At 37.4% G+C, this 27,662-nt stretch overlaps 2 protein-coding genes across 7 annotated transcripts; both read left to right on the top strand.

Moving 5' to 3' along the window:
• Positions 1-443: 443 nt before the first annotated feature.
• On the top strand, positions 444-10,999 carry LOC139148070 (D-beta-hydroxybutyrate dehydrogenase-like). Of its 4 annotated transcripts, none has more exons than XM_070719353.1 (9): positions 464-2,206; positions 5,390-5,569; positions 6,176-6,300; positions 6,438-6,560; positions 7,272-7,375; positions 7,987-8,059; positions 9,513-9,574; positions 9,879-9,932; positions 10,391-10,999. In XM_070719353.1, exons 2-9 carry the CDS (start codon positions 5,403-5,405, stop codon positions 10,481-10,483), a joined length of 801 nt encoding a protein of 266 aa, XP_070575454.1. In that variant the 5' UTR covers positions 464-2,206; positions 5,390-5,402; the 3' UTR covers positions 10,484-10,999. The 4 variants fall into 4 exon arrangements, with proteins under 4 accessions (XP_070575457.1, XP_070575456.1, XP_070575454.1 ...); XM_070719354.1 differs by lacking the exon at positions 464-2,206 and adding an exon at positions 2,227-2,649 and having other exon boundaries at positions 10,391-10,527; XM_070719356.1 differs by lacking the exon at positions 6,438-6,560 and having other exon boundaries at positions 444-2,206; positions 10,391-10,527.
• Positions 11,000-12,542: 1,543 nt separating this feature from the next.
• LOC139148068 (D-beta-hydroxybutyrate dehydrogenase-like) lies at positions 12,543-24,268 on the top strand. Of its 3 annotated transcripts, none has more exons than XM_070719350.1 (10): positions 12,543-12,652; positions 15,682-15,774; positions 16,907-17,086; positions 18,521-18,645; positions 18,780-18,902; positions 19,426-19,529; positions 19,697-19,769; positions 20,488-20,549; positions 21,267-21,320; positions 23,900-24,268. In XM_070719350.1, the coding sequence occupies exons 3-10, from the start codon at positions 16,920-16,922 to the stop codon at positions 23,990-23,992; spliced, it is 801 nt and encodes a 266-aa protein (XP_070575451.1). In that variant the 5' UTR covers positions 12,543-12,652; positions 15,682-15,774; positions 16,907-16,919; the 3' UTR covers positions 23,993-24,268. The 3 variants fall into 3 exon arrangements, with proteins under 3 accessions (XP_070575451.1, XP_070575453.1, XP_070575452.1); XM_070719351.1 differs by having other exon boundaries at positions 12,549-12,652; positions 15,687-15,774; positions 23,900-24,195; XM_070719352.1 differs by lacking the exon at positions 15,682-15,774 and having other exon boundaries at positions 23,900-24,197.
• Positions 24,269-27,662: the final 3,394 nt, after the last annotated feature.

Raw genomic sequence — 27,662 nt, 5'->3', positions numbered from 1 at the left:
AGTATGGGTTACACAATAAAACCACTCTTTTACATACAAATTTGCCTGAATGAATAAAATCCTAAAACAGATGGAAATAATTTTCTCCAACCTCCTTACAATAGGTACACATAGGGGAACCAATCAAGTCCCATTTATAAAGCATACAATTGTTGGTAAATCCTCATGACAAGTTTGTACTCGAAATTTCGCAACTTTATATCTGTAATAAGTTCAAACGGAAGTACAAATAATTCGTTAGTGGGAATTACAACATCGAATGCATCATGCCAATATCTTATGGCATGTTAAGGACCATCAGCAGACGATTTTAATTTTATTAAATAATTGTACATTTCTCGACTGATTTTTTCATCAGAGAGACAATTATCATTTCAAAATTTAGGCTTACACACTAATAGCTTGGGAGATTTTGATGTTTTAATCATCTTCTTCCAAGCAGACGGAATAGCAATTAGGATTTGTGTATATTCATATGGAGTACATATTTTACCACATGTTTGACTAAACTTATCATAAGTATAAATCGTACAGCTAATATCAAGTAAATCATTAGTAAAGACAGCTCCATTCTCATGTAGGTTCTTCATCGAACAGGAAGCCCATTAACACGGAGTTTAGAATTACAGCAAATAAGAGCTTGACACACATTGTGTTCACTGACAGTGATCATTCATAACCAAAACATAACCAAAGTCGATAAATTGTATGTTTCTGGTGCACAGAAGTCAAAAAGTTTCTTAATACGAGAAACCACGTGCAAATCTCCAACCGTCTGATGATTTTGACATATTTACATTTTCAATTTTAATTTAATTTCAGCCTGTGTCTAGCAACATTAATTTCAGATACACACAGAATGCAATGTGGAAATTTTCTATGTTTTGGGCATTACATGTATTTCCCTGAGACTTAATAGTTGTTTCGTCAAAGTATTATACAGAGTATGTTGATCACAGGGTAATTGTTGAAACACCTCTGGCGTATACATCAAGAAAATAAATTTAAATGCTAAAAAAGAGCCACCAAAAACGTGACCATATCACATCAATTTTGTTTGTGCATTTTCCAAATCTTCTATATAAGGTGAGGAACACCCCGTCCTTATCTCCCTAAGTTACTCCTTATAAATCGCTTTGTTATCTATTTTCATTAATGTAGAAACAATAATTGCCATTTATGGTGCCACCAAATCACGCTATTTTACAAGTGTATTCCAAATCTTGTTCATCAGGAGGGGGACTCCTCTCCTGACCTTTCCAAGTAATCTATTTTCATTAATAATGTATAATAATGTATAAACAATAAATTTACATCACACAGGTGACACCAAATCACCCCATTTTGTAAGCATAATTTCCAAATCTTCTACACCAGAAGGCGCATACCCCCTCCTGACCTCCCCCATCTATTCTGTACATCACATGTTATACATTTTCATAGAAATGAAATTATAATAAAACGTTAATTTAAATCATAAAAATGACACAAATCACGCTGTTTCATAACTATGTTTTAAAAATGTTCGACATCAAAAAGGGGATCTGGCCTCTTCCAGACACTTACTACCTTGTAAACAATATCAATTAAAGCACCCCAAAAATAAATTGAAAGTGCTACCAAATCACATCATTTTGTTACTTGACTTTTAAAATCTGCCATGTCAGGAGGGAGACACCCCTTCGGACCTCCCCAGGTACTTCTTGCACCACATCATATACATTTACATCAATGTCATCAAAAGCGTTTATATTAAGTCATTACACGATCTTACACTTTTTGGTTACATGAAAACTGGCGTAATGAAACAATTGATTTATAAAATTTTCAAAAACTTTTGGCAACAAATGAAACAACATTTATTCAATTTTCAGAAAACCTCATTATCAGGAGATGGACACCCTCTCCTGAGCTCCCTCAGCTGTCATATCAACTGAACTATAAAAATAACCAGCAGAACTAGCTTTTCGTATGTCATGTTGAGATACAGCAAAACACCAGCCCTCCCCTGTTAATTCTGTCCAGGCCCTTATTCGCAAACTTGTCTAGACACCACATGTTGCATGCTGTCATGTTAGTATTTTGGTCCAAGGCCACCGTCCAGGGGTCAACGTAACGTTCATACATGTACATGTTGAGCTCTTCATACTGTCGTGTTAGACACAAATCGTCGCTCAATTCTGAAACAAGGGGCTTACATGTGAAGGTGAGACTTATATTAACTTTTGAGTGCCATGTTTCTGCATTGTAATCGTTGAACACAGGCGCGCGTGGTGCGCCACGGCTCTGATCAGACTGTCTGGTGCTCTACAGAACCATACTGTAAGTTTTACATCAGCACGGAGTTTAAAACCCTGGACTCCCGAGCCGTGAGTCTCCGGAACTCTATTCCAGTTTTTCAAGTTGGCGGTTGCTTATCATTTGTAAAGTTGTGTAATCAATGACAAGTCTGGATGCAAAATAATTTGACTCACATAAATAACGGGCACTTTGCTTGGTGCCAGGTCACTAGACAGACGGACAATTGGTGTAGAGTTATGAAAATAGATGGCGACCTTTCACCTTGTCTGGGGTCAGCGTAGAGAGCCCAATGGAGCACACAACATCAATTTGCCACCAGCGCAGCGTACTGAACATTCTATAGTAGAAGTATATTGTCTTTTTAATTAGATGAGATTGTGATCGACATCAAAAACTAGACAAACGGCATGTCTCGCACATCGAACATCTTTGTAACAGGGCTCCAAATTTTAGGGACTGGTCAGTTTCTTCAGCCTGGGGGGTGGGCCGGTGGATTCATGGGGGGGGGGGTTCACCCTGTTTTTGACTTTGGTGATAGGGGGGGTCACATGTTTTTGAAATGCCCAATAGGGGGGGTCAGTGTGTTTTTGAATTTTGACACAGGCTCATCATTGCCTAAAATGCTAGTGTCAGCCACAAAATTCATCATTCAGTTGTATTTTTCGGCGCGCCCTTGGGCGCGTAACTTTAATAATCAGTCATATTTTTCAGCACGCCCAACTTTAACATATCAAGCATACATACATCAGATATCTGTATGTTCAATATTTTTCAGCGTGCTCTTCAAGCTCATTACTTTAATATATCATACATCTTTCAGCATGCCCTTCAGGTGCATGACTTTAATATACAAGGCATATATATCAGAGATATCAGGATGTTTCATATTTTTTGGCGCGCCCTTCGGGCGCCATACTTTCAGAGATATCTTGATGTTTGCTAAGTGAAAGTGTACCATTATGAAATCTGCATTTCATATGAAAAGGATGACAAATTCCTGATACTTTTCTGTTCTCTCTGTGAGAATTCAGTATGAGAAAGCAACATGCACAAATATTTCACAATATATATTTGATACAGTGACTTATTTTTAGAGATAGAAAAATGACAAGATATCTTTCCTTCTCATTGATGCAATTATTTTCCTTTGTTTCATAGGTTTTCTGTAGAAAGATGCTTTTTATGAACAAAATAACAGTTAAAAAAGGCAGTTTTTGTCATTATTAGCTGTGCTTTTATGGTTTCAATGTTACACAAGAAAAGGTCCTCTCAGACACTGTACACATCAGATTTTGGCTAAAAAAGCTCTCTATGGCTCCTCAGTAGATTTAATTGGATGGTTGGCAAGTCTTAACACCCATCAAAGTTTTTGATTCACTGCTTTTTCCTCTTTGATATTAATGATTGACATCCATTTCTGTACAACAGTTCAGGACATCTGGTTAAGCAGAGAAAGTGTGAAATACATTCACAGCTCATTCAAATACAGCTCATTCAAAATTACTGTATTTAAACTTTAAGATTGACACTTTGAAATTCCTATCTTACAACTGACATGTCAACAATTTCACTAAAACATAGAATGACTATTTAAAATATAAATATATGTAAAATGTAAAATATAATATATATATATATATATATATATATATATATATATATATATATATATATATATATATATATATATATATATTTATGTCCATCTTTTGTTTTACCTTTGTCGCGCCCGGGGGGGGGGTCACCCTGGTTTAGAAATTTGGAATAGGGGGGGTCACCCTGTTTTCAAAATTTGGAATAGGGGGGGTCAGCCACTTTTTGACGTCGGCAAAAAATAATCCACCGGCCCCCCCCCCAGGGCCGAAGAAACTGACCAGTCCCTTATGTCGCACCACAGAGAAACAGAGTCGCAACGGGTATTGTTTAAGGCGTGAAGCGGTTACGTAACCCATCCATGTTCGCCTCGCCTCAGGTTGCTCTCACCTCTCTTTTCCGAAGAGAGCCGACCATGCATCCTTCGGTAATTTTCGGATTTTCGCCAATTGTTAAGCGAAAGTAGGTTCGGCAAAGTTTGTGTTGTTGTTGTCGTGTGGTGCTGAGCGGAATTGATGTGCTGGCGAAAACGGGAGTGATTTGAGCTTCAGGAAAGTGAGTTTTACCGTTTTAAAAATTCCTCTCATATTTTTATGAATATATAATGAGTGTGTTTGAACCAAATTTGAAAGTCTCTTATCGATACTGTCTGGTTTTACTCAATGGTCAGTCATACCGTCTTTTACACGTGCGTCAAGGAAGAACATGTTTATGAAACTGCTGGCGTGTTATGTTTTGATTGGCGTGAAGCAGTGTTTCTGGCCTGAGAGCTCACAAAGTAACTATGGTTGCTACACGACTGGCAGTACGATGCCATCTCGTCGTATTTTTTCGCATAATCTCGTGTAATTATCAACCACAAACAAAGCCTCCAAAAAGTTTAACACCTTTGAAGCTCATTTTAATATGAAAAGCCAATAGTCTACCGAGACTACCATGGAACAAAAGGCATGCAAGCGTTGCGACTCTATGTTTCTCTGTGGTTGCACACTGTTCAAACGAACGGTTGAAAACCTTTTTCCGATTAATTTCTGATGAAATTCGCCTCGGGTACACCATCAAACACTGAACATGAAGAACACTTCCAATCAGCTACTTGTTTAACCATTATCACCTAGCTATTAGGAAACACGTCGCATTGACAACGCTACAGATGATTCGCAATAACAGTATATATTTCCTCATTTAGTTATTTTTCACTTTCTGAGAGGTGTAACGAGAGAGAGAGAGAGAGAGAGAGAGAGAGAGAGAGAGAGAGAGAGAGAGAGAGAGAGAGAGAGAGAGACAGACAGACAGACAGACAGACAGAGAGAGAGTTTTGTTGACATCAATGCGTTCGAAAAGTTCGTAAATTTTAATAGGCATGTCTTTTTAGAGGAACTAAACCAGCTAAAGCCAGTAATTTCATGTCTGTCTCTGCATATCCAGGAAAAATAAACATACATGACGGATATTAACATCGCAAGTCACCTTTCTCGGAATTTTTTGTTTGCAGATTGAGAAGGACGATGGATACAGGTAATATTGGCAAAGTTGCGTTGATCACCGGGTCCGCTTCACCATCGGGTCTCGGCTATGCAATCGCTAAGGTGTTGGCTAAAAACGGATATGCTATCATTTTACATGACAGACTTGATGCGACAGAAGTTGAACCTCTCCGGGAACATCTAGAAAAGTAAGCATATGTTTACAAAGGAAGCTTGAGTCTTGAGCTCCTTGCAGCAACTTTTAATCTACAGTTAACCACATTGGGTGGTATTTTGGTGGCGGCCGGACGAAGTGCATTGGAACGTCTAAGATTTATCTCTGTATGCCCCTCTGTTCGGCTTACGGAGCCATCATTTAGACCGAGTCGATCTTGTTGTACATCTTACATAGACGATGTGTTAATGCGTTCAATATCTGTCTCAAATTTCCTTATTTTTTAGTACAAGATAAAGTGATGTATTAAAGTTATGGACATCGATCTTAGTTATTTACATGTCCTAATACCTTACTCATGTGCTAACCACTTAGTCCTATAAAAATGTCGTAAATCAATAAAATAACATACATATAAATTGACTGCTAACCTCAGTGAAAATCTCAATCATAGACAATTGGAAATAATAGTTGAGAGAGAGAGAGAGAGAGAGAGAGAGAGAGAGAGAGAGAGAGAGAGAGAGAGAGGGGGGTAGTAATTGTAATTTATGTTTGGATAGCGAGTGCGGTCAAGTTACTAGAGGGTAGTAAACTTAAAACACAAATCTATCTTTTCCTGTGGTTCGTTTCTTGTCTTCAGGAAATGTCAAGTCAAGGCCCATTACTTACGTGCCAATCTCCTGCAGCGATCTGAAATAGAGGAGATGTGTGAGAAGATAAAAACCATGTACCCTGGTGGAGTGGACGTACTTGTTAATAACGCAGGTCGGTAAAAACAGAATAGGTCACCCATTCTGAGGACCCATGTAACCTATTTTAAAAAATTAGACATTTATAAAAACGATGATTTTTTTTTCAATCAGACTAATAAACTGTGGAATTCTTTTGTTGAACGATATCAGGTGTGACTTACAACGTCAAGCTTGAAGAGTATCCGCCGCAAAAATGGGACGAAACAATCGGCGTCCATTTAACGGCGCCGTTTGACTTGACGCGACTACTATTGGGCGATATGAAAAGGAAAGGTACGCAATAAGTGCATGATAATCCGGGACTAAGATCATAGAAACAAATGTTAAAGATGAACCATTAATTCTACCTTTATGGCATGAAGTTGTCAGAATGTCGACATGCACATTTTTCGTATTGAAACAAATGATGACAGATTTTAAGATTTTAAGATTTTAAGTTTCATCCATATGGCAGTCGACGTTGATGAGCACGTTGTGTTTATATTTTTTACAGCTGTATGGCTGCCAGTGTAGTCATTTTTTATCTTTGCAAATTTATTTTCATTTTGGACGATCCTATTCGAAGAGCTAAATGGTGGTGCCAACTGGTGCAACAAGGATGTTGTTAAATGACGAGACACTATCTCCTCGAGATGTGACTAGCTGCCACGTGTCATTTTCTTCAAGTACAAAAAGCAATGTCACGTGATACCTCCACTTTTGCGATCGGTCGTACAAGTTTACTATAGGCGTTGTTCAATGGCGCATCGTGTCCAAACTTTTAAGTTTTCTGTGTACAAAATGCAAACAATTGTGTTACCTACAGGTCATCCACGGTATCCACAACAAAAAGTTATCATGAAAGCAAGTTTGTGGTCTTCTACTATATTGTCGAACGGAAAGGTCAAATGACTCTTTAGACTGCGTTAAGAAGTGACATAGAGTGATTACAGAATACAACGATGCATAATTGACTTATCAACTTTCATTTCTTTTTTGCGGTAGGTTGGGGGCGCATCATAAATATTTCTTCTGTTCGAAGTAGAAGTGCGAGTTCCACAAATGTGTCGTACACGGCTGCCAAGCACGGTTTGAACGGATTGACCAAGGTATTTCTCAGGCTATATCCAGTTCAAAGAGTTGTCTTCCCTGACGAGCTAGATGTTTGAAACTGACAAGCTCTTGAAACTTTAAGAAAGACAAATCGATTTTGCAAGAGAGTTCAATGACGTCATGTGATCTTCTATCTGGCATCACCCCTTCAAAGAGTATTTTCTTCATTATCACGCGAAATACACTAAATAATCATTCTCCAAGGTACGGCAGTTCTAATAAGGAAAGAGAAAATAAGTTCTTTGGGAACATTTTAGAATTAAAATAATTTCCACCAACCTGATCTCTCTCTAAAATGATGTCGATGTGCTGATCAATATTTGCAAAACTCGGAGTGACATCTCATTTACTTGAATCAAACAGACATAATGTTTATCTTTCATAGAAGTTCTACGTTTCAAAGCCATATAATGATTTTTATATCGTAATTGCACTATTTTCATGAACAATACTTCACTTACGTATACATAGTATGCTTTTTCCACACACGTTAACGAAATGAGAGTATGAAGTTTAAGCCATGTCGTTCTTTGTTTGAGAGCATACAGCATCGGGATGAATTCCTTAGCCGGGATGCTCACACGTATTTTTTCACTGTAATTGATAGTCTACCGCAATGTCTTCATATGGAACCGGAGTCACGTGCAATGCCATATGTCCTGCCCTGATGGAGACGAAAAGTGAGTAACCCATTGCCGAAAAAGTAATCGGTGTTCCTACCAGCATAGGTTTGCCCTAAATATATTTACAGTGTTGCCCATTACTTAAGAGTCGCCAATAGTTAATCCGATGTAAGAGTGTAAGAAAATTGTTAAAGCAAATAATGTCTAATGCATACTGGCCTACCGTACCGTGATAGCAAAATGAATGTGCAGTTATTTAAATAATAACCATAAAATCTACAAAATTAATAATCCATAGTAATCCTTTGAATAATTTACAATAATTTATAATTTTCTCCATTCGCTTGTTCATCCCGACAAAGATAGTGGACAGGTTTCGGTCTGTAGTAATAAACACTATTGAGTTAAATAAAATGCAGGCATTTACAGTGTGTTTCACTTATTTATGGTGCTGAGTACTTTAAACCACAGTCTCTCTTTAGATTTATGGTGAGCACTTCATTTATTCAAATTTATTTCAAAGAATTATACACCAAATTTAATGAAACAGAAAACCAAATTGTTTAAAAATTATTTAGAATTCAGTGGAAAACAACGAGTATAATAAGCGTGAATGAGACTGGTACGCACATAGAATGAGAGGTGTACTCAAGCAAAAAATATGTCACTTTAAATGATTCTCAACTTTTACTTAGAGTGTATTCATCACAGGATTTTGATATATGCATGGTGCCGATAGAGGACTATCACTTTTTTGTTATAGTAGCGTCTGTCAATTCCGTTGGTTCGCATGTAGAAATGCAAGAAAGTGTCATTATAGTGTTTTTATTTCTTTTGCACTTTGAAAAATGAGCAGGGATAAATTTGAAATTTGAAAATGTATCAAAACGTGGTGTAATTTCAGAGTTGTCGGTTTCAAATTGTTTGTTTCAATAGAAAAATTTTGCCTTTCTTTTACAAGGAAACCAGCGAAAAATGCTTACTCCAGTTTTGTCAGCGCTTATAATAAGTAAATCATTGTAAATCTTCATTGGATGGCCAGCAAATCTACTTGTGCTTTTCATTAGGAAGACATCTGTGGAAACGTTTTTGAAATCTAAAAGGAAAAACAAGTTGCGTCAAACAAAAAGCTACAACGTATTGTATACTACAGAAAGTAAGATGGGAACACCAATTTTTTTCTCATAACATTTCGAACAACATATGAAACGATAAGAAAATGACAGTGTTTTTACTTTATTGCAAAATTGCCCATCTTACATGGTTCTTTCATGGTGGCACTTACAACGCGGAGGCGCACTATTGTCATAAATTTTATAATGGTTACCTCACATTTGTGAACTTATATCGTATAAGTACCTGTTCACATCACTGCTTTGCTTTATAAAATTCATAAGCAAAAACTGTATCCTTTCCTAATGTTTCAAAATATAAGTGAATTCGGAAACCGGGGAACACTACATGAAGTACGATATATGATTTCATTTAAATTTGTGTTTTATTATTTCAGTCGCAAAGGATATGATCGGTTCTATTGCAGAGATGCAGGGTATTTCCTTTGAAGAAGCTGAGGTGAAGGAAACGTTCGGTATCATTATGCAGTAGCACTCATTCGGTATTTTATAATAATGTAATTATTCATAAAGTTTTGCGTCGGATTGTACATATGTTATAGATTTTAGCACTGTTAAAATATTGTTTAATTTTTTATTCTGATATATATATATATATATATATATATATATATATATATATATATATATATATATATATATATATATATATAAATCAATGCAATGTCATGTAAAGGCAGTACACATGTTGATACACGCAAGGTGATAAATAACTATACCAAGATCATATACTTATTTTTCAGAAACGCACCTTAGCTGACTTAAATCCATCAGGAGCGTATGTACAAGTTGAGCAGGTGAATGCCCTCTTGATAATAGTGTAAGCCATTGTACGAAAAAGGTCATTCATATAAGTTCATAAAGTGAGTAAATTTGGCATGCAAAAGCAAGAGTGAAACACAATGTTAAACTGAACTTTGCAGAATTAGGAGAAAAAAATATGTTGCTGTATAATAAATAACGAAAAACATATAGACGTGTTACGGACGTCATGCTCCTGATAGGTAGCAATCCTTCGTTTATTGATGCTACACCCACGGTTCGCAATATTTACGTTTTTCTTAAACCGAAAAAAGAGTGCAATCAACGACAAATGAACACCTCTGTAAGGATATGTACAATTAGATAAGTAATTTATAAATCAATGCAATGTCATGTAATGTAATTTAATGTTATACCAATCTTCGCGGGTATATGTATCTCCAGCGTCGCTAGCGATATGTTTTATGTCTGAGAAATTATTTTCTCTTTCCAGGTTGCTGAACTTGCCGCGTTCCTATGCACACCAGCAGCAGATCAAATCACAGGGGCGGAACTTCCCGTCGATGCAGGGCTATGGGCAAAATGAAAAATTGGAGCAAACCATGGCAAGAACAGTGCACAATAAATTACCACGCCGTGAAATTGAACAGCACTCATTGTCTTTATTCTTCCCCCCCCCCCCTTAAAGCGGAAAAGCCTCATCTCCCTGGCTTAGTAGTGCGTCGATTATAGTCATTAAACGTTACATTTTGGACAACACTTAGTATGGAAAAGGCGATAGAAATACTTTCTGCGTGACGCTAGTCACGTGCGAAACGCCAATCTTCTGGGATTCATGTGAACAAAGTCATACGTTACCATGGCCATTCTTCGTTCTCGTTGACAGATTTTGTTTTTGCAACATGTTGCAAAGAATCCGCTTTTCAGAATTTGATAAAATTATGTTGTGAATGTTCAGCTGTGCAAACGATCCTTAAAAACAAAAGAAGATACTGATACATTAAATTTTAAGGCGTAATCTACTGTCCCTGGTACATTTCTGTCCATGTTGACTCGCATCCACTCAAATTTCATGAATAAAAAAAAAGAACAGAAATATTTTAAAACTTTTTCATATATATTATATTTTGGCGACGTACATTTATGTACTCGACCGTGTTCTATCTATTCGGATCGAGATTTAGCCCTTTGAACATGTAAATAGGCTTACTTCAGATGCCTCTCTGCAGATTGATGTACAAAGAAACTTGAGGACTCGCCCTTGTTTTCCACCGTTAAGGTACTACGCGCCTCAAAAAGTGACAGTCATAAAGTTTTGCTCAAATTTTCCTGAAGGAAACCTTAAATTATAGTCTAAGTAAATCAAAAACAATATTCAAGGGTCTCTAATTTCAATTTGTTTCACAAGAGACACAAAGTACAGGACATTTATTGAAGTTTGATCTGAAATCAAATGTTAGACTTTCTTTCACAAAGCTAAGACAGGGAAAACTTAATATACTCAAAGAGCTCTAAAGCGAGCCCCCCTCCCACAAGCTGTAGAGCAGAAAGGTATTGTGAAAGTATGAGGTCCAAACATCTCTTCCGGATCCGGAGGTGCATTCTAATAAATACCAGCAATAACTGTGTGTTACATGTATTATTAATATCACAATAGGGCTGCACTCATAAGCTCACACTGCTATGTTTCAGTGAAACAGAAATATACCGATGGGTTTGATTTTATTTTCATAATTCTGAATTTATCTTAGTAACTTTATAACTTCATCGATTGCTAAGATAATCAAGAAAAAACTGAAGGTAGGGCTGTGACGTGCAGTGACATACTCATAAGCATTGTGGATTTGCAGTGGCGGCGACCCAACTATGCCGTCAAGAATTTCATTGCTATACTGCAGTGACGCATGCGTATCTGTTAGTTCCAAACTCGTTGCAATCCATGAACCAAGATTTACACGTTAATTATTCATGACATTGGCGACTGAAGTTCGCTGATAGGTAACTTGTACTATGCTCCATTAAGACATAACCCAGACTGATAAAGGATCTGTTTATGGAACGCTTCGTGCGGGTGGAATTGAGTTTATTTTTGATTTCCTACTGAAAGGGTCCGTCGAGGCTAGGCTAGGCTCGACTAGGCCTGGGTTTTGCAATTTATCTGGTTCTCTGACCCATTTCTACCGCTGACTGCGCTGCCAACGAAAATAGGGTCAGGTAAGCTTATGGGTTATTGTAAGCATGGCTATCATTGGTCAATAGCACGGGTGCAGTGATTGAGTTGAATTTATTTTCAACTTCGAGCTACCTTCACTTTTAGATTTCGTATCCCCGGAGTCACGCCAAAGGTCGCAATGGTCACCAGTGTCACGTGTTAGGAAATCATAGACGAACATCATTACTTCACTACCCAATGGCATTATAGAAGAACAGAGTCGGAGACTTAAAAGTGAAGCCGTACAAACAGTTTCAACGTTCGATGTTTCCTCATCTAATTTCCACATCTAATTTCCGAGCTTGCCACTGTGTACTGACGCATGGTCTTGTCACGTGACAGTGCTCATTAAATATGCAGTCAAATTCGCCCATACCTGACCTTATTTCGTTAGCAGCGCAGCCAGCGGTAGAAGTGGGTCAGGGAACCAGACTGCCTAGATTTTATGCAAATGTAACATTAACGCTGACTTGACCCCATGTACCGTCACACACGTCACTGCTTAATTTGGAAACCTTCGATTCGTGGACTTTGAATGTAAAGGTGAGGCTCAAAATTGACTTGTACTCAAAGTGTTTTGTTAGAGCGATATCTTTTGCGAGTCACTACTTTCTATACACGCTTTTGGGATACAACTACTCTGGTCAAAAGTTCACAAGTTAACCTTGTTCAGACTTATTAGAAATGCATACAGTTTGTTGGATACCACAGGGATCCTAAGTTGCCCAATTTATATGCTAAGGACTGTAAGGACAAACATTTCAAGTTAATAGTCACCTCGTTCAGACACTGTACCTGAGGGTTCACTCATGTCGCAGCACAATCTGTTGTTTAAGTGAAAGTTTAGCCCTTTTACATGTTTGTGTCTAGCCTGATTCGATTTTTTTCAGTGTCACTGTCGTCCAGTTGGCAAGACTAGACTGTCGAGACCTACTTGTGTCATTGTGGCCTACATATATACAGTCAGAAATTCTACATACAGTAAGGAAATTCTATACACGGCTTTACACGACGCTTGCCACGGTGGGCACGTCAATATTAGGCACAGAAACACGAGGGGCTGCCGATTGTCTAATGATCGACAGGGATTCTCCTGTCTCACGATCTTTCAATGTGATGACCTCAGCGCAAGGACGGACTATTGTGAAAGTTATACTCAGTGGCCCTGTGATTACACAAATTTATGACTACGGAAAATTTTCCAGTAATTTACATCTTGGAATGATCTTGTGAAGGTTAGGTTAGGATTCGTACTCAGTTTATGAAGATGATAAAGCAAAGGGTAAGCTAGCTCTGGAAACACAGTTATCTGTGGCGGGGTAGCCTGCGTCTATGCGGGTCATCAAAGGTCAACCCCACCACGGCGGGTTGACTTTTGATGACCCGCACAGATGCAGCGTGGCGGGGTTGACCTTTTGATCACCGCACAGACGTATGCTACCCGTCTCAGATAGCTGCGTTTTCCATAGCTAAGGGTAGGCAGACTGAATAACACAAACACGTGATATAGACACATACCAGAATGCTAGTGGTAATTGTTCATTTTACACACCGATTCTTCACGAGCCTTCAGTAATTACAGGTGGGGGGATTGACCGGGGGAATTTGGGCGGGGGTCACTGTTAAGAAAACTCTCCAAGGGGAGGTCACTTTTTATAAACCTATCTTGGGGAGGGTCATTTTTAACAGAAGCATTGATTCTTTTAAAGAAATACACATTATCGACAAGCTTCACAAGCAAAGAAGATGTAGTGGTGTCCTACAAAGAGCAGCTTGAACAAATAAAACTGATGAAAGACAGACAAAAACATATTGGACATGTGGCAAAGTGTATATCAATTATCAAACGTCTATACATGCACAGATATTGTTAGTTTTATGTTTTATTTCGGACAAAATTGTTCATAGCTCTGTCATAAACTACCATGTATAGTGAATCAACATTCGGTGAAATTCCAAAATCCAATTTCTTGCACATACATACATTTGTAGCACCCTAGTCGGAACAAGTAAATTAATTTCAATAATCAAGCATACATAAATACACAGATTTACCTCATTTAGAATTAGAAAACAATTATTCATAGTTTTCTCATATACTACCCTGTATAGTGAATCAACATTTTCGATGAAATGCAAAAAAATCCATTTTCTTGTACACACTTGTACTTTTGCTTCCTTCTTCAAGCAAAGTACATTTGCATATATTATCAAACATATATAAATGTACAGATATAGCTTGGTTTGTTTTTGTTTTTTGGTGTGTTTTTTTGGGGGGGGAAGTGTCAATAGCTTGCCTGATAGACTCCCATGTATTATGATTTGATATTTTTAGGTGAAGCACTATATCAGCCACATCTTGCCTTCTTATAGTTGCGCAAACTATGTTGACCCTCCGGCAAATGCATTACCCTTCAAAAATGCTTGTGTAATAAATTTCGAACCTAGCCCCGCTGTAATTTCTGTCCTTAACTTACATAAAATTAAACCAATTGTTATATATACAAAATTAGCTGATACAGTTTCAGAGTTTCCTTGGGAGTATACTGCAGTGATTCGGGGAGAGTCAAGGGTTAGAATGTTCGAAAAGGAGGAGAGTCACATTTTAGACAACGAGGATAGGGGTAGGGTCACATTTTACAGTACAGGTGTGCATGGAATTCTACCCTGCCAACCCCTTGTAATTACTGAAGGCTGCCTTATGGTAACGGAGATTGTCCCTGTGTTTTCCAGGTACATGTGTGAAAACTTTGATGTTCTGTTGTAGAGTAAGAAGGTTGAGTTGCCGTGAAGATGTGAAATTTTCTTTGCTTTATTAAATTTAAGTTTGATGACGTCAGGAAGAGGCGACATGAAATATCACGGATGATTTGATGATTGTAATATTTTCTGTATATAATAAACACAAACATTCAACTTCAGGTAGGAGATCATTTACATATCGAAATGAATATTGGGGTTCTAACTTAAAAACGAAAATACAGATGTAATAGAGGATTCAGCATATTGGAGTTTGACTGATAGTAATTGATCACAATATCTAATAAAACGCTTGCTCAGTGGAGGAATAATCTAACAATCAAACAGTTTTTATGTCATCATTTGCTGTATTTAAACCCATCCTTTGTGAAAATGAGAAACATCAAATATATATATATAGAAGCATCCATAATAAAATAGTTTTCCACTGCCACATGCAAAGGTAATGATTTTACCTATTTCCCATCAGTTCTAAAAATGTTCAAAAGCTTATGAAATTTGGTGTACTCTGTTCTAGAGGTATCATGAAGGTTCGTACTCCTAGCAGTTGTATGCAAATTGACGTATTATCGAGGTCCTGATTGTTTAATTAATAACATCGCACTCACTGTTGTGTCAATGACCGCTAGGTGTATGAACCTTTACGTAAAATGTTGAGAAAATCTTGGAGGAACGACTTACCTGCATAAATGAGTGCATGGAATTTCACCGGATTTTCCAACATCGAATATCTAGTTCAACAAAAATCTGAAACATGTCAATCATCACGCAGATCGTCACCTATAGTATTTCACGCTCTGCTTAATTGTAAGGTCAGTGGTATCACATCTGTGTGGCGATTCCATCTCAACTACTACCCGGTACGTACTGCAAGCCTTCAAAAGCCCACACTCGGACTTAACAAGGTACGTTCTTGTTTAATATCTTGATGTAAATGCCCAACTGTAATTGATTGCCTGAAAACCTGTGACTGAGAAAGAATCCGCAAAATCTGGGTTTTGAATGTAGGAGAATCCACGGACAACTTCACAAAAATTCAGACACGAGATACCCCTAACGTGCTTCATCGCAGTGTCCCTGGAAGAAAATCCCAGAAAGGAAAACTATAACTCAGATTTTTAAAGGAATATAACACCAAAAGCTGCACAGTAGGCTTGACTAGTATAGGCTGACGCAGTAGGCCTCTTCTTCTGCCAACAGAACCAATGTCTGCTCATGACGAATATCAAAGTGAGAAGCGCTGGTATCAAAATATGAAGGGATAGTTTCACATGAAAACCTTCGCAATCTAGTGTGTAGGCAGAAAGAAGATGGCATACTGAGCAGATTTAGGCGCGCAGGCATAGTGCAAAGCTTGCATAGATCAATCAAGGATCAAATGTTAGATAAGTAATGCCGCGCTTACAGCAGTGACGGAGTGAAATATTTTAACCGACCTTTAATATAAGCCGGCCTCACAACTTTCACTAACCCATAGCAGCATTAATGATCATTCTCAGTTATTTGCATATTAGTTTTAAGTTGGTAATTATGTATGTATTTTTAGTAAGAGAAAAATTCCCCTCCAAGCCATGTGGTGTGATATCCACTGCAGTCACACTGTCGTACCAATGATTACATTGACAATGGCAGTGCAACCTAGCTAAGTGTGCTACATACTGACCTTTGCTAAATTCGTGTCCTTGGTGCTAATTTCAGCTCTTACAATCTCGCTCAAGGTTGCATGATGGCGTCGAGCAAGTCACATTCAAAAAGCCGGAGGTATTGGTTCGTGAATTTAGCTTTGCACAATTGAACGATGCCATGAATGTCTGGCTGTATTGCGTTGTCATATTTTAATATTCTAACATTTTATTTTTCTTCAGGAATTCATCGTTTTGCTCTATTTTGTGGGGCAGAAATATTCTATCTGATAGTGAGATGCCGAAAGTGAATGCATTTTTGAGTTTATGGATATTTATTAAAGCGTTATTAAAGTGGAATGTAGACAGCAGATGTTGTATCACGAATTATCCAAACGACTAATTTTCATTGCAGATTAAGAACAATAATGGCGACGGGTAACGGCAACAAGGTTGCTTTGATAACTGGTTCTGCTTCAGCGGATGGTGTCGGCTATGCGATCGCTAAAGCGTTGGGTAAAAATGGATACTCCATCATCTTACATGATAAACTGGACGAAGCGGAAGTGGAACCCCAGAGAGACCACTTAGAAAAGTGAGATTAAAATACGATAGCTATGCTCTTTTGACAAAGCGACCGTAGTTAATGCTCAGACATGCCTGCGCCGACTCTGATTACAAGGACAGTGTACATGTACGCTTGCGCAAACTCTGGTCCAATATTTGTGTTATTTTGGAAGATCGTAAACCATAGATCTCTGATACCCATTTCCAAATCGTTGTTCTATCGTCCTTGAAAAACAACTTTGCGCAAACTTGGTCAGAGAACAAATTATTTTATGATGTTGCTATATGATTACAAATAACAGCTATTGGGCCATTGCTCGTAATTATGTATGTATTTTTAGTAATCACTGGAAAATACTCCAGGCCACACTAACATTTTCCTGAATATTTTTATCGAAGATTAGGAACTCAATACATGTGAAAATTCACCTCTTTCCATCCACATAGCTCAAAGGCATGGATGAGAACATCATTCGAATCAACGTCGGTGAACCTACAGTCTGCATGAGTTAGTGACACTAGGGCCGAAAATAAGATTACGCAGTGTTATTCAGTACTAGTGTGGTCTTAAAAGGATCGAAAGATCACTCATTCTGTGTACAGATAGTAATTCTTATAAGCTCTGTAGACAATTATTTCTGAAAAGAACGAAGAGCGACGACGGGTTTGAACGCTGATCTCACCAGTACTTTCTCGCTTTTTATATAAAGTGGTTGTGTTTCCCTCTAACGATACAATCATGCAATCAATTTCACGTGCACTTGAGTTTTCCTGCAAACTGGCCTATTGTAGCTATTTGTACGATTAGCCATTGCCTATTGTCATTCCCTCCATAGTCACAATCGAGATGTCCAAAGTTCAGTGACCGTCTTCAAAGTTGATTCAAAAGCATGGCAAAATGGCAAACACTGGCACATAATTTCAAGTTTTAACGCTATCTATGTATATGTCAATTTAATTTTGATGCTTCGATGTCTAAACTTTTCATTGTAAGCATTCGCACACAGTGCGGACTATTATAATCGAAGAAACTTTTACAATTATATCCTTTTAGTCTACCACTTATCAGGTGGGGGCTCATTTGAAACTCATATAATAACATATCTTTCCACCGGATTAGTTTTGAGAAAATGAAAAAATCAAATTTTCCTCCATAGACCTAGCACGGGAAATTGCAGCCAATTTAAATTTCAAGAGTCGGTAAATATTGGGTAATTTTGTTTTGCTTGTACCAAATTTTGCATTGGAACCCCGTTTTTTTATTTCGAAAGGGAGTGGGATTTAAAGTTTCCGAATGGAAAGTTTAGCAAAAGGCGCTTCGAGGCGCTTACTGCCTTAAAACGCATGAAAATCGTTTGGAAAACAATTTGTATACACTAGGTATACATAAAAGATATTTCAATGCTACTTCGATTAGATATGTATCTGACGTTTTTCTCCGTCTTCGTCTTATCACTTTAAGAGAATATCATGTCAAGGCTCATTATTTACGTGCCAATCTACTGAAGCGATCAGAAATAGAGGAGATGTGTGAGAAAGTAAAAGCTATTTATCCGAGTGGAGTGGACGTACTGGTAAATAGCGCAGGTTTGTCAGCAATATATTTTTAACATTTTCGAATTTCGAAGTTCAGTGCTCACAAACGTCAACATTTCTCGAAACCGTATCTCTACAACAAGAAATTAATGTCACTGTTCCTCATCAAAGACGTCTTTTAACAGGTGTTATAAACCGTGGAAGCCTTGAAGAGTGTCCGCCGGAGAAATGGGACGAAATAATTGCCGTTAATTTGACGGCGCCATTTGACTTGACACGACTGTTGCTGGGCGATATGAAACAAAAAGGTAAACAACTACCGCATCACCCTTGAGTTGTTTGATTGGATACTAAATGAGATGTTTACAATGTGTGGCTTCTTGAAGACACCATTTTGTTGCAAAGAATGCAAGACATGTCGATTGTTTGTCACCTGTAGTTTTCTTTTTAGGCTATACTATCTGAGAAATCAAGTTGTTCGTCGTCATGACATCAAACGGCAGAGTTGCAGCCCCATGCAACTTCTGCGTCGTTCTGCACATCTTTGAATCCTGAAATTTGTCATAAAATCAATATGAGCTGCAGAAAATCAAATATGGCCACGGACAGTCTTTCTTTGCAATGCATCTCAAAAAGAAAGACGGGAACATCCATTATACCATGTTCATATTTCTTGTCTTCTCATCACTATGCGATTACAGCGACAACGGCACGACTTTTCCCATCCACATTTAAACGCCTTTCAAGTCGCAAAATGAAATACATCAACAGCGATGAAAATGACACTCCGTTTATTAATGGATAGCTGAACTGACTTTCCTTTCGTGATAGGTTGGGGGCGCATTATAAATATTTCCTCTGTTCGAGGCAGGAGCGCAAGTGCCAATTCCGTTCCATACACGGCATCAAAGCACGGATTGCATGGACTGACAAAGGTAAGGTTTCAGAAAACCAGAAGCAAATTGAAAATTCTGCCCGTGTTCAAGTTCGAAGAGGAATCGATATCATTTATTCTGTAACTTACAAAGTTATCTCTAATTCTGAAATTTTTGATGAGTTCCCTATTGAAAAGCTTACAGCTTTCTTTATGTTATACCGACAGTCTACAGCCATGTCTGGATATGGAACCGGTGTAACCAGCAATGCGATATGTCCTGCCCTGATGGAAACAAAAAGTGAGCGATTAACCCTTTAAGAGATACATTTAACGATATCAATTTGTGACATCCGTTCATCAGAATTTAGTGCACTGCTCAGCGATGATGTGCCGGTCAAAAACGTCAAATTGAATTTAAATCAGATATTGGTCCCATACATTTAATTAAGAACAATTGTACAATACGCTTATTATCAGCGTTGCATTCTGTTCTCTGCTGCACATCACTTATTCAAAGTTACACATCATTGCTTTAAAAGTGGCCAGGCCACAAACGCTGTAATACCACAGTAATCTTCTTAAACAAGACGCGTCCCGTTGCTTTATTTCATTTCCCCAAGTTTCCTTCATCGAGAAAAGATATGTTTAAAAATTGCTTTCAAATAAATTAAATGTGGGCAGTTAGAATTCGCTTTCCTACTAGGTTACAGCAAGCATGGCCAAACTTATGACATCTTAATTAAACCAAAAAAACACTGAATTTTTCGTCATATTTAATTAAGCGGTGTTACCAAAGATTATCAGGCTTTGCGTATATAATTTTCATTGCACTACATGCTGTATATAATAACATATATACTAAACAGTTTTAGGTATGTGCTTTGCAAATCCATGGTTCCCGCGTCTTTTTCTTTGTTTCGCACACGGCATCACATGTTACCGCATTAGCAGAAGAAGCACACAATTTTAATGTTGTACCAAGTCACACTCTGACTGTATGCGTCTTCCATTTTTAGTGGGAAAGTCCGTCGTTGAAATGGAGGCAAAGCGGCAGGGTATCTCGTCTGAAGAAGCACAGGTAATTGACACCTTTGACATTAAGGTAGACAGACTGCGCCTCGGAGACAGATATTTGGACTCTAAAACTTTTACAATATTCGTTTGGCCCAGCACTTGTGTTGGCTCATTTTGAAGCTTATGGAGTGCAATAATTTCTCATTTGCATGGTATTGTAAAAATCGGGAATTTTCTTTTGCCCAATAGAGATAACACAGGGATGGCCGCCATTTTGAATTTCAAATCTCGGTAAATATCAGGTAAATTGTTTTTCGCAGTACCAAAATTCGCACGGTGACTCCCATTTTTTATTCTTGGTTTTGAAAGAGAAAGGTTGAAAGTTTCTCCGAGAAAAGATCAAGTCATTTTCGTTTTCAAAGTGCGAACTATCCTCAGGTAAATTAAAAATTATGCTACAATAATGTTGATAACTGTTCCTTTACTTCTTTTCTCTTAAAGTCGGTTAAGTGTAGAAGTTCGCCATATTCTATGCATTCTATTAACTTAATACTGTTCAAGAAATACAAAATTTTGGCTTTTGTGTTATGCTTAGGGAGTAGAGACATAGCAAGTGAAAGAAATGGACAGGGAAAGAGACAGACAGGCAGAAACGATAATACACAGACTTACATAAACGGTGAAAGAGAGATAGGCAGCAAGAGACGAACAGAGTCAAAAAGAGAGAAGGACAGACTCTTTACATGGTAAATCACGACAACACACTTTCTTTGTTATACAGAAACGCTATCTAGCTGAGGTAAATCCATCAGGAGCGTTCGTACAAGTTGAACAGGTTAGTATCCCGTCTAAGAGTAATATCATTCAATGTCGAAATATCAGCAGGATAAAGATAAAGATAAATATATTGGCATCGTAATGGACAAGAACATTTTCGTCTATTGAAAATCAGTTTTCTCCTTAAAGGAAATTTAAAGCTACTTCTGACGTATCTTCAATGATAATTTAATGTACTCAGAGTAGAAACTATGTCCACGATAAAGCAAATTGAACCAATCACATAGCACAGGAAATAAAAAGGCCCCAGTTAGGGAAAAGCTACGTTTTTAGCTCACGTGTGTAAACACGTGGGCTATTGTCATAGCGATGTCTGTCTGTCTGTCCGTGTGTGTGTGTGTGTGTGTGTTAGTGTGTGTGTGTGTGTGTGTGTGTGTGTCTGTCTGTCTGTTTACACGATAACTCAAAAACGCCTGAACGGATTCAAGTCAGATTTGGTACACAGGTACCATATGCTACTTGCAAGAACTGATTAGATTTTGGTTAGTGTGGCTTGCATATTAATGAAGTTATGCAATATTGTTTTTTTCCGTACAATGGTTTCCCTATGGAGACGGTAATGACAGTGTAGACATATATCAAGAAATACTGCACAAAATTTCATGAAACTTTTCACAGATGACAATCTCAGAACAATGATGATACTGTGAGTGTCATGTCAATTACCTTCTCATTTGCATATTTAATGAACTTTTGTTATTAGTGAGATAACTCTGAAATTCCTGCACCAAACTTGATGATACTTGCAACAAATATTGATCTGATATATATCTAATTATACTTAGAAGCATTGGGCAGTGTCAAGTTAATAAATAGGTAATTTGCATATTTTATGAAGTTTTGTAATTAGTCATATAACTCCAATACAACTTCACCAAATGTGATGACATCTGCTGCAGATACTGATCTGACTGATATCTAACTGTAGTGTAAAGCATTCAGAAGTGTGAAATTAATTAAGGGTTCATTTGCATATTTAATGGACTTTGTAATTAGGTATATAACTCTGAAATTACGGCACCCAAGTGTTTGAAATTGGGTACGTTTGAAATTGGGTACAGATATTGTTTTGATAAATATCTAATTGTACTGAGAAGCATTTGGCAGTTTCAAGTTAACAAATAGGTCATTTGCATATTTTATGAAGTTTTGTAATTAGTGATATAACTCCAAAGTAACTGCACCAAATGTGATGACATCTGCTGCAGATACTGATCCGACAGATATCTAATTGTGGTGTAGAACATTTACTTGTGTGAAGTTAATTAAGGGTTTATTTGCATATTTAATGAATTTGTGATTAGTGATATTACTCCAAAATTAAAGCGTTAAATTTGATGAAACTTGCTACAGATGTTGATCTGATAAATATCCAATTGTACTGAGAAGCATTGAACAGTGTCAAGTTAATAATTAGCTCATTTGCATATTTCATGAAGTTTTATAATAGTCATATAACTCCGAAATAACTGCATCAAATGTGATGAAAACTGCTGCATATACTGATGTGACAGATATCTAACTGTGTTGTAATGCATTTAGTAGTGTAAAGTTAATTAAGGGTTCATTTGCATATTTAATAAACTTTGTAATTAGGTATATAACTCTGAAATTACGGCACCAAATTTTGTGAAACGTGCTACAGATATTGATTTGATAAATATTTTATTGTGCTATGAATCATTGAACAGTGTCAAGTTAATATAGGGATTATTTGCATATTTAATGAACTTTGTAATTAGTGACATTACTCTAAAATTATTGCATTAAATTAAATAAAACGTGCTACAAATGTTGATCTGATGGATATCTAAATGTCCCATGAAGCATTGAGCAGTGTCAAGTTAATTAACAGCCCATTTGCATATTAAATAAAGTTTTATAATTAGTGATTAAAATCTGAGAGTACCGTGCGATGTTGAAAAAAACCCTGCTTCATTTAGTGATAACATATATCTTATTGTTCTCTGAAGGGTAGTACTATTAATGAACCTGTTGTAAAACACGTGAGCATATTCAGTTCACATCTGGTTCGACATAACAAACAACCGAATAACATCTGATAAACCGAGAGGCTTTTAGTTACGTGTTCATATCTACTGTTTAGCAAAAGCTTATTTACCTAGAAATTGCTGTTTTGTTTCGAATCGTCCGCCGAAGTTCACAGTAAGCAAAACTGGTTGCTACGTGCGATGAGAATTTAATTACACCTGTAGGGCGAACGATACGGTGGGATAAACCCGCAGATATCTTTCTCGTTTTTGTCTGCTGAAGATGTAAACGGATGCCACAAAGATATATGGTTAAATGTATCTCCAAGCTGACATAGCGATCCGAAGTCAGGAAATTTTAATCATAACGATATTTACATTCTTCAAAGTCAACAAAAATAAGCGATTGACGGAAAAGTACAAAACTAAACAATAACAGAACAAATCACAAAAAGAAAGTCATACCCAAGACAGAATGTTGTGCAGTACGGACTTCCAGTCGTAAAACAATGAGGAACAATCCTGTGTTTCGATAAGAGTGAATGCATCTTGACCCACATTCTTCTGTTATCATTTTAATTTATAGGTGGCTGAACTCGCTGCTTTCCTGTGCACATCAGCAGCAGATCAAATCACCGGGGCTGAACTTCCTGTCGACGCTGGACTATGGGCAAAATAGTTCTCGAGCTGGGATGCAACTACCCATTTTAAGAGTTAAAAACCGCCTTTTGTTTCTCACTTCCCTTACTCTGTACTTTACATGCCTTCCTTGAGTAAAAACCACCAGTGTCTCTGAGGACAACGTATAAACAAGTTCAAAATCGTTGAGTGTATTTATTGTACAGGGTATGTTTCAAATTCTGCATCTGCCTTTTGTCATAAAGGTTTTACATTTGAGCCAATCACGAAACAAACTCATGTGACAGCTTTTCAACACAAATAGATGCTAAACGATATTCGTTGATATCATTCGTTTGAGCTTATTGCCCCCCTCTCTCTCTCTCTCTCTCTCTCTCTCTCTCTCTCTCTCTCTCTCTCTCTCTCTCTCTCTCTCTCTCTCTAATAATTTTCTCACAGGATGCTTCGACTCACAGATACTCTCTTGCAGCCCTTATTCTAATTGTTTTGATCTTCTCGTGTATTATGTTTGTGTAAATAGTCCTTCCACTTGACTAGATATGGCAATTTGCCATTTCTGTGCCGATCCTTTAAAACTTTCTCAAGTTCATAAAATGGTGCCTGTTCACTTTCTGAGCCCACTGATCGTCGGACGTTATTGTCATGGTCACTACCAATTATTAAATCTCCATAAACTGAGTGCTCATCGTCATCATCATTGTAAGAATGTACACTCGGACTGGAAGATTAACTAACATCGTCATCAGGAAAATCTCTGCCCTCATCAGCTACATATGATTGAAACGGAACTTGTAATTCATTTTCAGACTCATCTGAAGTCGATGTATTTAACTCAGATGGCCGCAAATAGGCTTTCTTCAGCCTATTTACATGGATTACTTTACAATGATTCTTATTGCTATTCAAAAGTTGTAACTTTTAATTAAAAGGACTCACTTTCTCTAGATAATGTAGGGGGCCTGTCCACTTGAATGTAAACAAATTTCTTATTTATTTACTACTGCCTTAATTGACGGCTTGTAAAGATTGACAGCACCTCCTATCTTAAATTCTTGAGATTTCGTAATATTGAGATGTTGGCACTCTTTCATTCCACGCTGATACTTCTCAATACTCTCTCTTGCTAACTTATTGGTTATGTCTCTTTTACTTGTCAAGGGCATTCGTTCCCAGAAGTACCCTTGTCTCAAAACTCTCAATGTTTTAGAATAACCGAGACGTCCACCCAGGACACTATCGTGGGCACTTTTCAATAAGTAATTCCTCATATATTTTGGCATAACTACCTGTCTATTGCAATCAGTTTTGTCGGAAGCTTTTCATTTGGTTTATAATAGTGGTATAAAACTCCGTCAACGATATCATAATTAGAGGCCATATTTACTAATTTATTAGCTAACTGCTCATTCTCAGGTAGTTCGTTTCTCTGTATATAATTTATAAGGTCAGTCCAATACGAAACATTTCGCTCTTCTTTTTGTAAGTGTACTATGCCTTTCTTGTCCATTTCATTGTCTGCCATGTCAGTGTGGGTTTCCTGATCTGGGAAAACTTCTTGGCCTGTGATGTAACCTGAGGTTAAGCTTTCTTTGTTCTCAACAGTCAAACTTGAAACAGTAGGAGGCTGAATTAAGCATGTATCGACTTCTTTATCAATTAGGGTACGGCTGTGATTAGGCCAAACAAAAAAATATGTGCTGTTCCGATTACCCGACCCAACCCAATTTAACCCCCCGACCCTAGACTTTTTAGAGCCTCGTAAACCCGGAAGTAAAAATAACGGTATGAAAAAACGTGAAACGCATGAAATCACGCGAGAACTATGACAAATCGCGCGAATCACGCGAGAACTAATACGTCATTCTTCTAGAAGTGATGCCAGACGCTCATGAAAACTTGCGACATGATGACATCGACACTGACAGCTGTTGCACACCGAACGGTGTCCGGTTTTCAAACTGCTGTATCTCAAAAAGTGTTGGGTCTAATTCAATAAAATTATCGATAAAAAAAATTCCAATTCAACTGCTCGTTCTACCATGGGATTTTTTTTGAAAATAAAGAAAAAAATATCGTGTCATTTTAGCGCTCAAAATCCAGCATTATTTTTCGCCATACAGCGCTGCAGCGTGCCGTACTGCGGCACGCACATTTCTCAGGCCACTACTTCCTATGTTAGAATGGAATGGCTCGTTACAGTATGTTGTTCAGTGCCTAAACGGCGTTTGTGGGTAGGTTTTCGCTAAAATGCAGGGACAATTTTCAGTGATCGGAGTTAGTATACCAAACAGCAACTGTTATATTAAATTTGTGGAAAGTTTGAAGCATTTTCACGGCCGTTTTTTGATGTAATCTTTCATTTACATTGTTGTTGTCATTTCCGAACCGCGCCATGCACAGCGCGGCCATGCAGGCCAAGTGAAAACCCGAAGTGTTTTGTGATAGTGAATCGAGCAAAATTTTGGTCAATTTTACTTTTATAGTCATTCTATCATTACAATATAAACCCGTACACCAAAAACTGTGTGTTAAGGTCAGTTCTGAGTAGTTTCAAAATCTGTGCGTTCGGAATTTACCGTGAATTTTGCCGTACGTACGTACTTCGTTGAACACTTCAATGATGTACCGGTATGGGAATAAAGTCAGCATGCCATGGTTATTATTATAATAAATGTATGTAAACAACCTTAAACGTAAACTGGGGAAAATGACAGATAGGGGTAGTGCAGGAATCGGGAATTGATAAACAAGACAAGTTGAAAGACGGGCAAATGAAGAGAGAATGAAAAATCTAAGGAAAGGAAAGGAAAAAATCATAACCACGGCTCTAGATTTCAATGCTAAAGGAAAATTGACTACAACAAGATGACAGCTTTTTAGGGGGGAGTAATATTCTTGTGTAAAAAAGGACAGCTCCAGGGGGATTATTCTGTACTGTGAGTTGATCAGTTGAACAATGACTTATTTTATTCATATTCCTATGATTTTTGGTTTTTTGAATATCAGAATTTCTCAAATGTAACACTTAAGAAATTTTACAGATCTAATTGTTATTACTCAAGTTTAACTGTCCAAAATTTGACAGAGCTAGCTTAAAAACTCTAAAATTACAGTAGTTTGAAAATGGCGAAAAATAGCTTTTTGACTGGTAGTATACACGTAACACGGTGTCCGTAATCACGTGCCTTTCAATTAATTTTCAACTCTGTCTCACAAAATTTTTGGCATTTTCAAGTCTCTGTGTAAAGAAAACAAAAGCTCCTTATACCGTACTCTTACAATATATTGCACAAAAAGTATTATAAAGCAGATTAGTTAGAGAATTAATGTTATTATACAACTATATTTTTTCATAGGGATACCCACAAAATGACTCTCAGCCATATGTTGAAATTTTTTGACCTTTTGTCAAAAAACGAGCATATTTTAATTCTAAAAAAATCGTAACCCTGGAAGTAGACAAGATAGAACCATTATTCAAACAGTTTTTTGAATCCTGAGACAAGATCTTCAAGAAAACATACAATTCAAGTAAGTTTAACCGAGAACAAAAAAGGGCCTGGTATGCCTACTTATAGCAGGCCTCGTCTCAAACAAAATGGTGACTCGCGATGGACATAACGTGTACTCAATTTTGTTTCGCAAATGCGATCATGGTGAAGAAAGGTCGATTTTTGTCTTCTGTTAAACAGAACCGAACATTCGAAGAA

The sequence above is a fragment of the Ptychodera flava genome, chromosome 13 (assembly GCF_041260155.1).
Source record: "Ptychodera flava strain L36383 chromosome 13, AS_Pfla_20210202, whole genome shotgun sequence".
NCBI classification, from domain to species: Eukaryota; Metazoa; Hemichordata; class Enteropneusta; family Ptychoderidae; genus Ptychodera; species Ptychodera flava.
The sequence above is the reverse complement of the archived record's forward strand: the minus strand, read 5'-3'. Positions and strand labels throughout refer to the sequence as shown.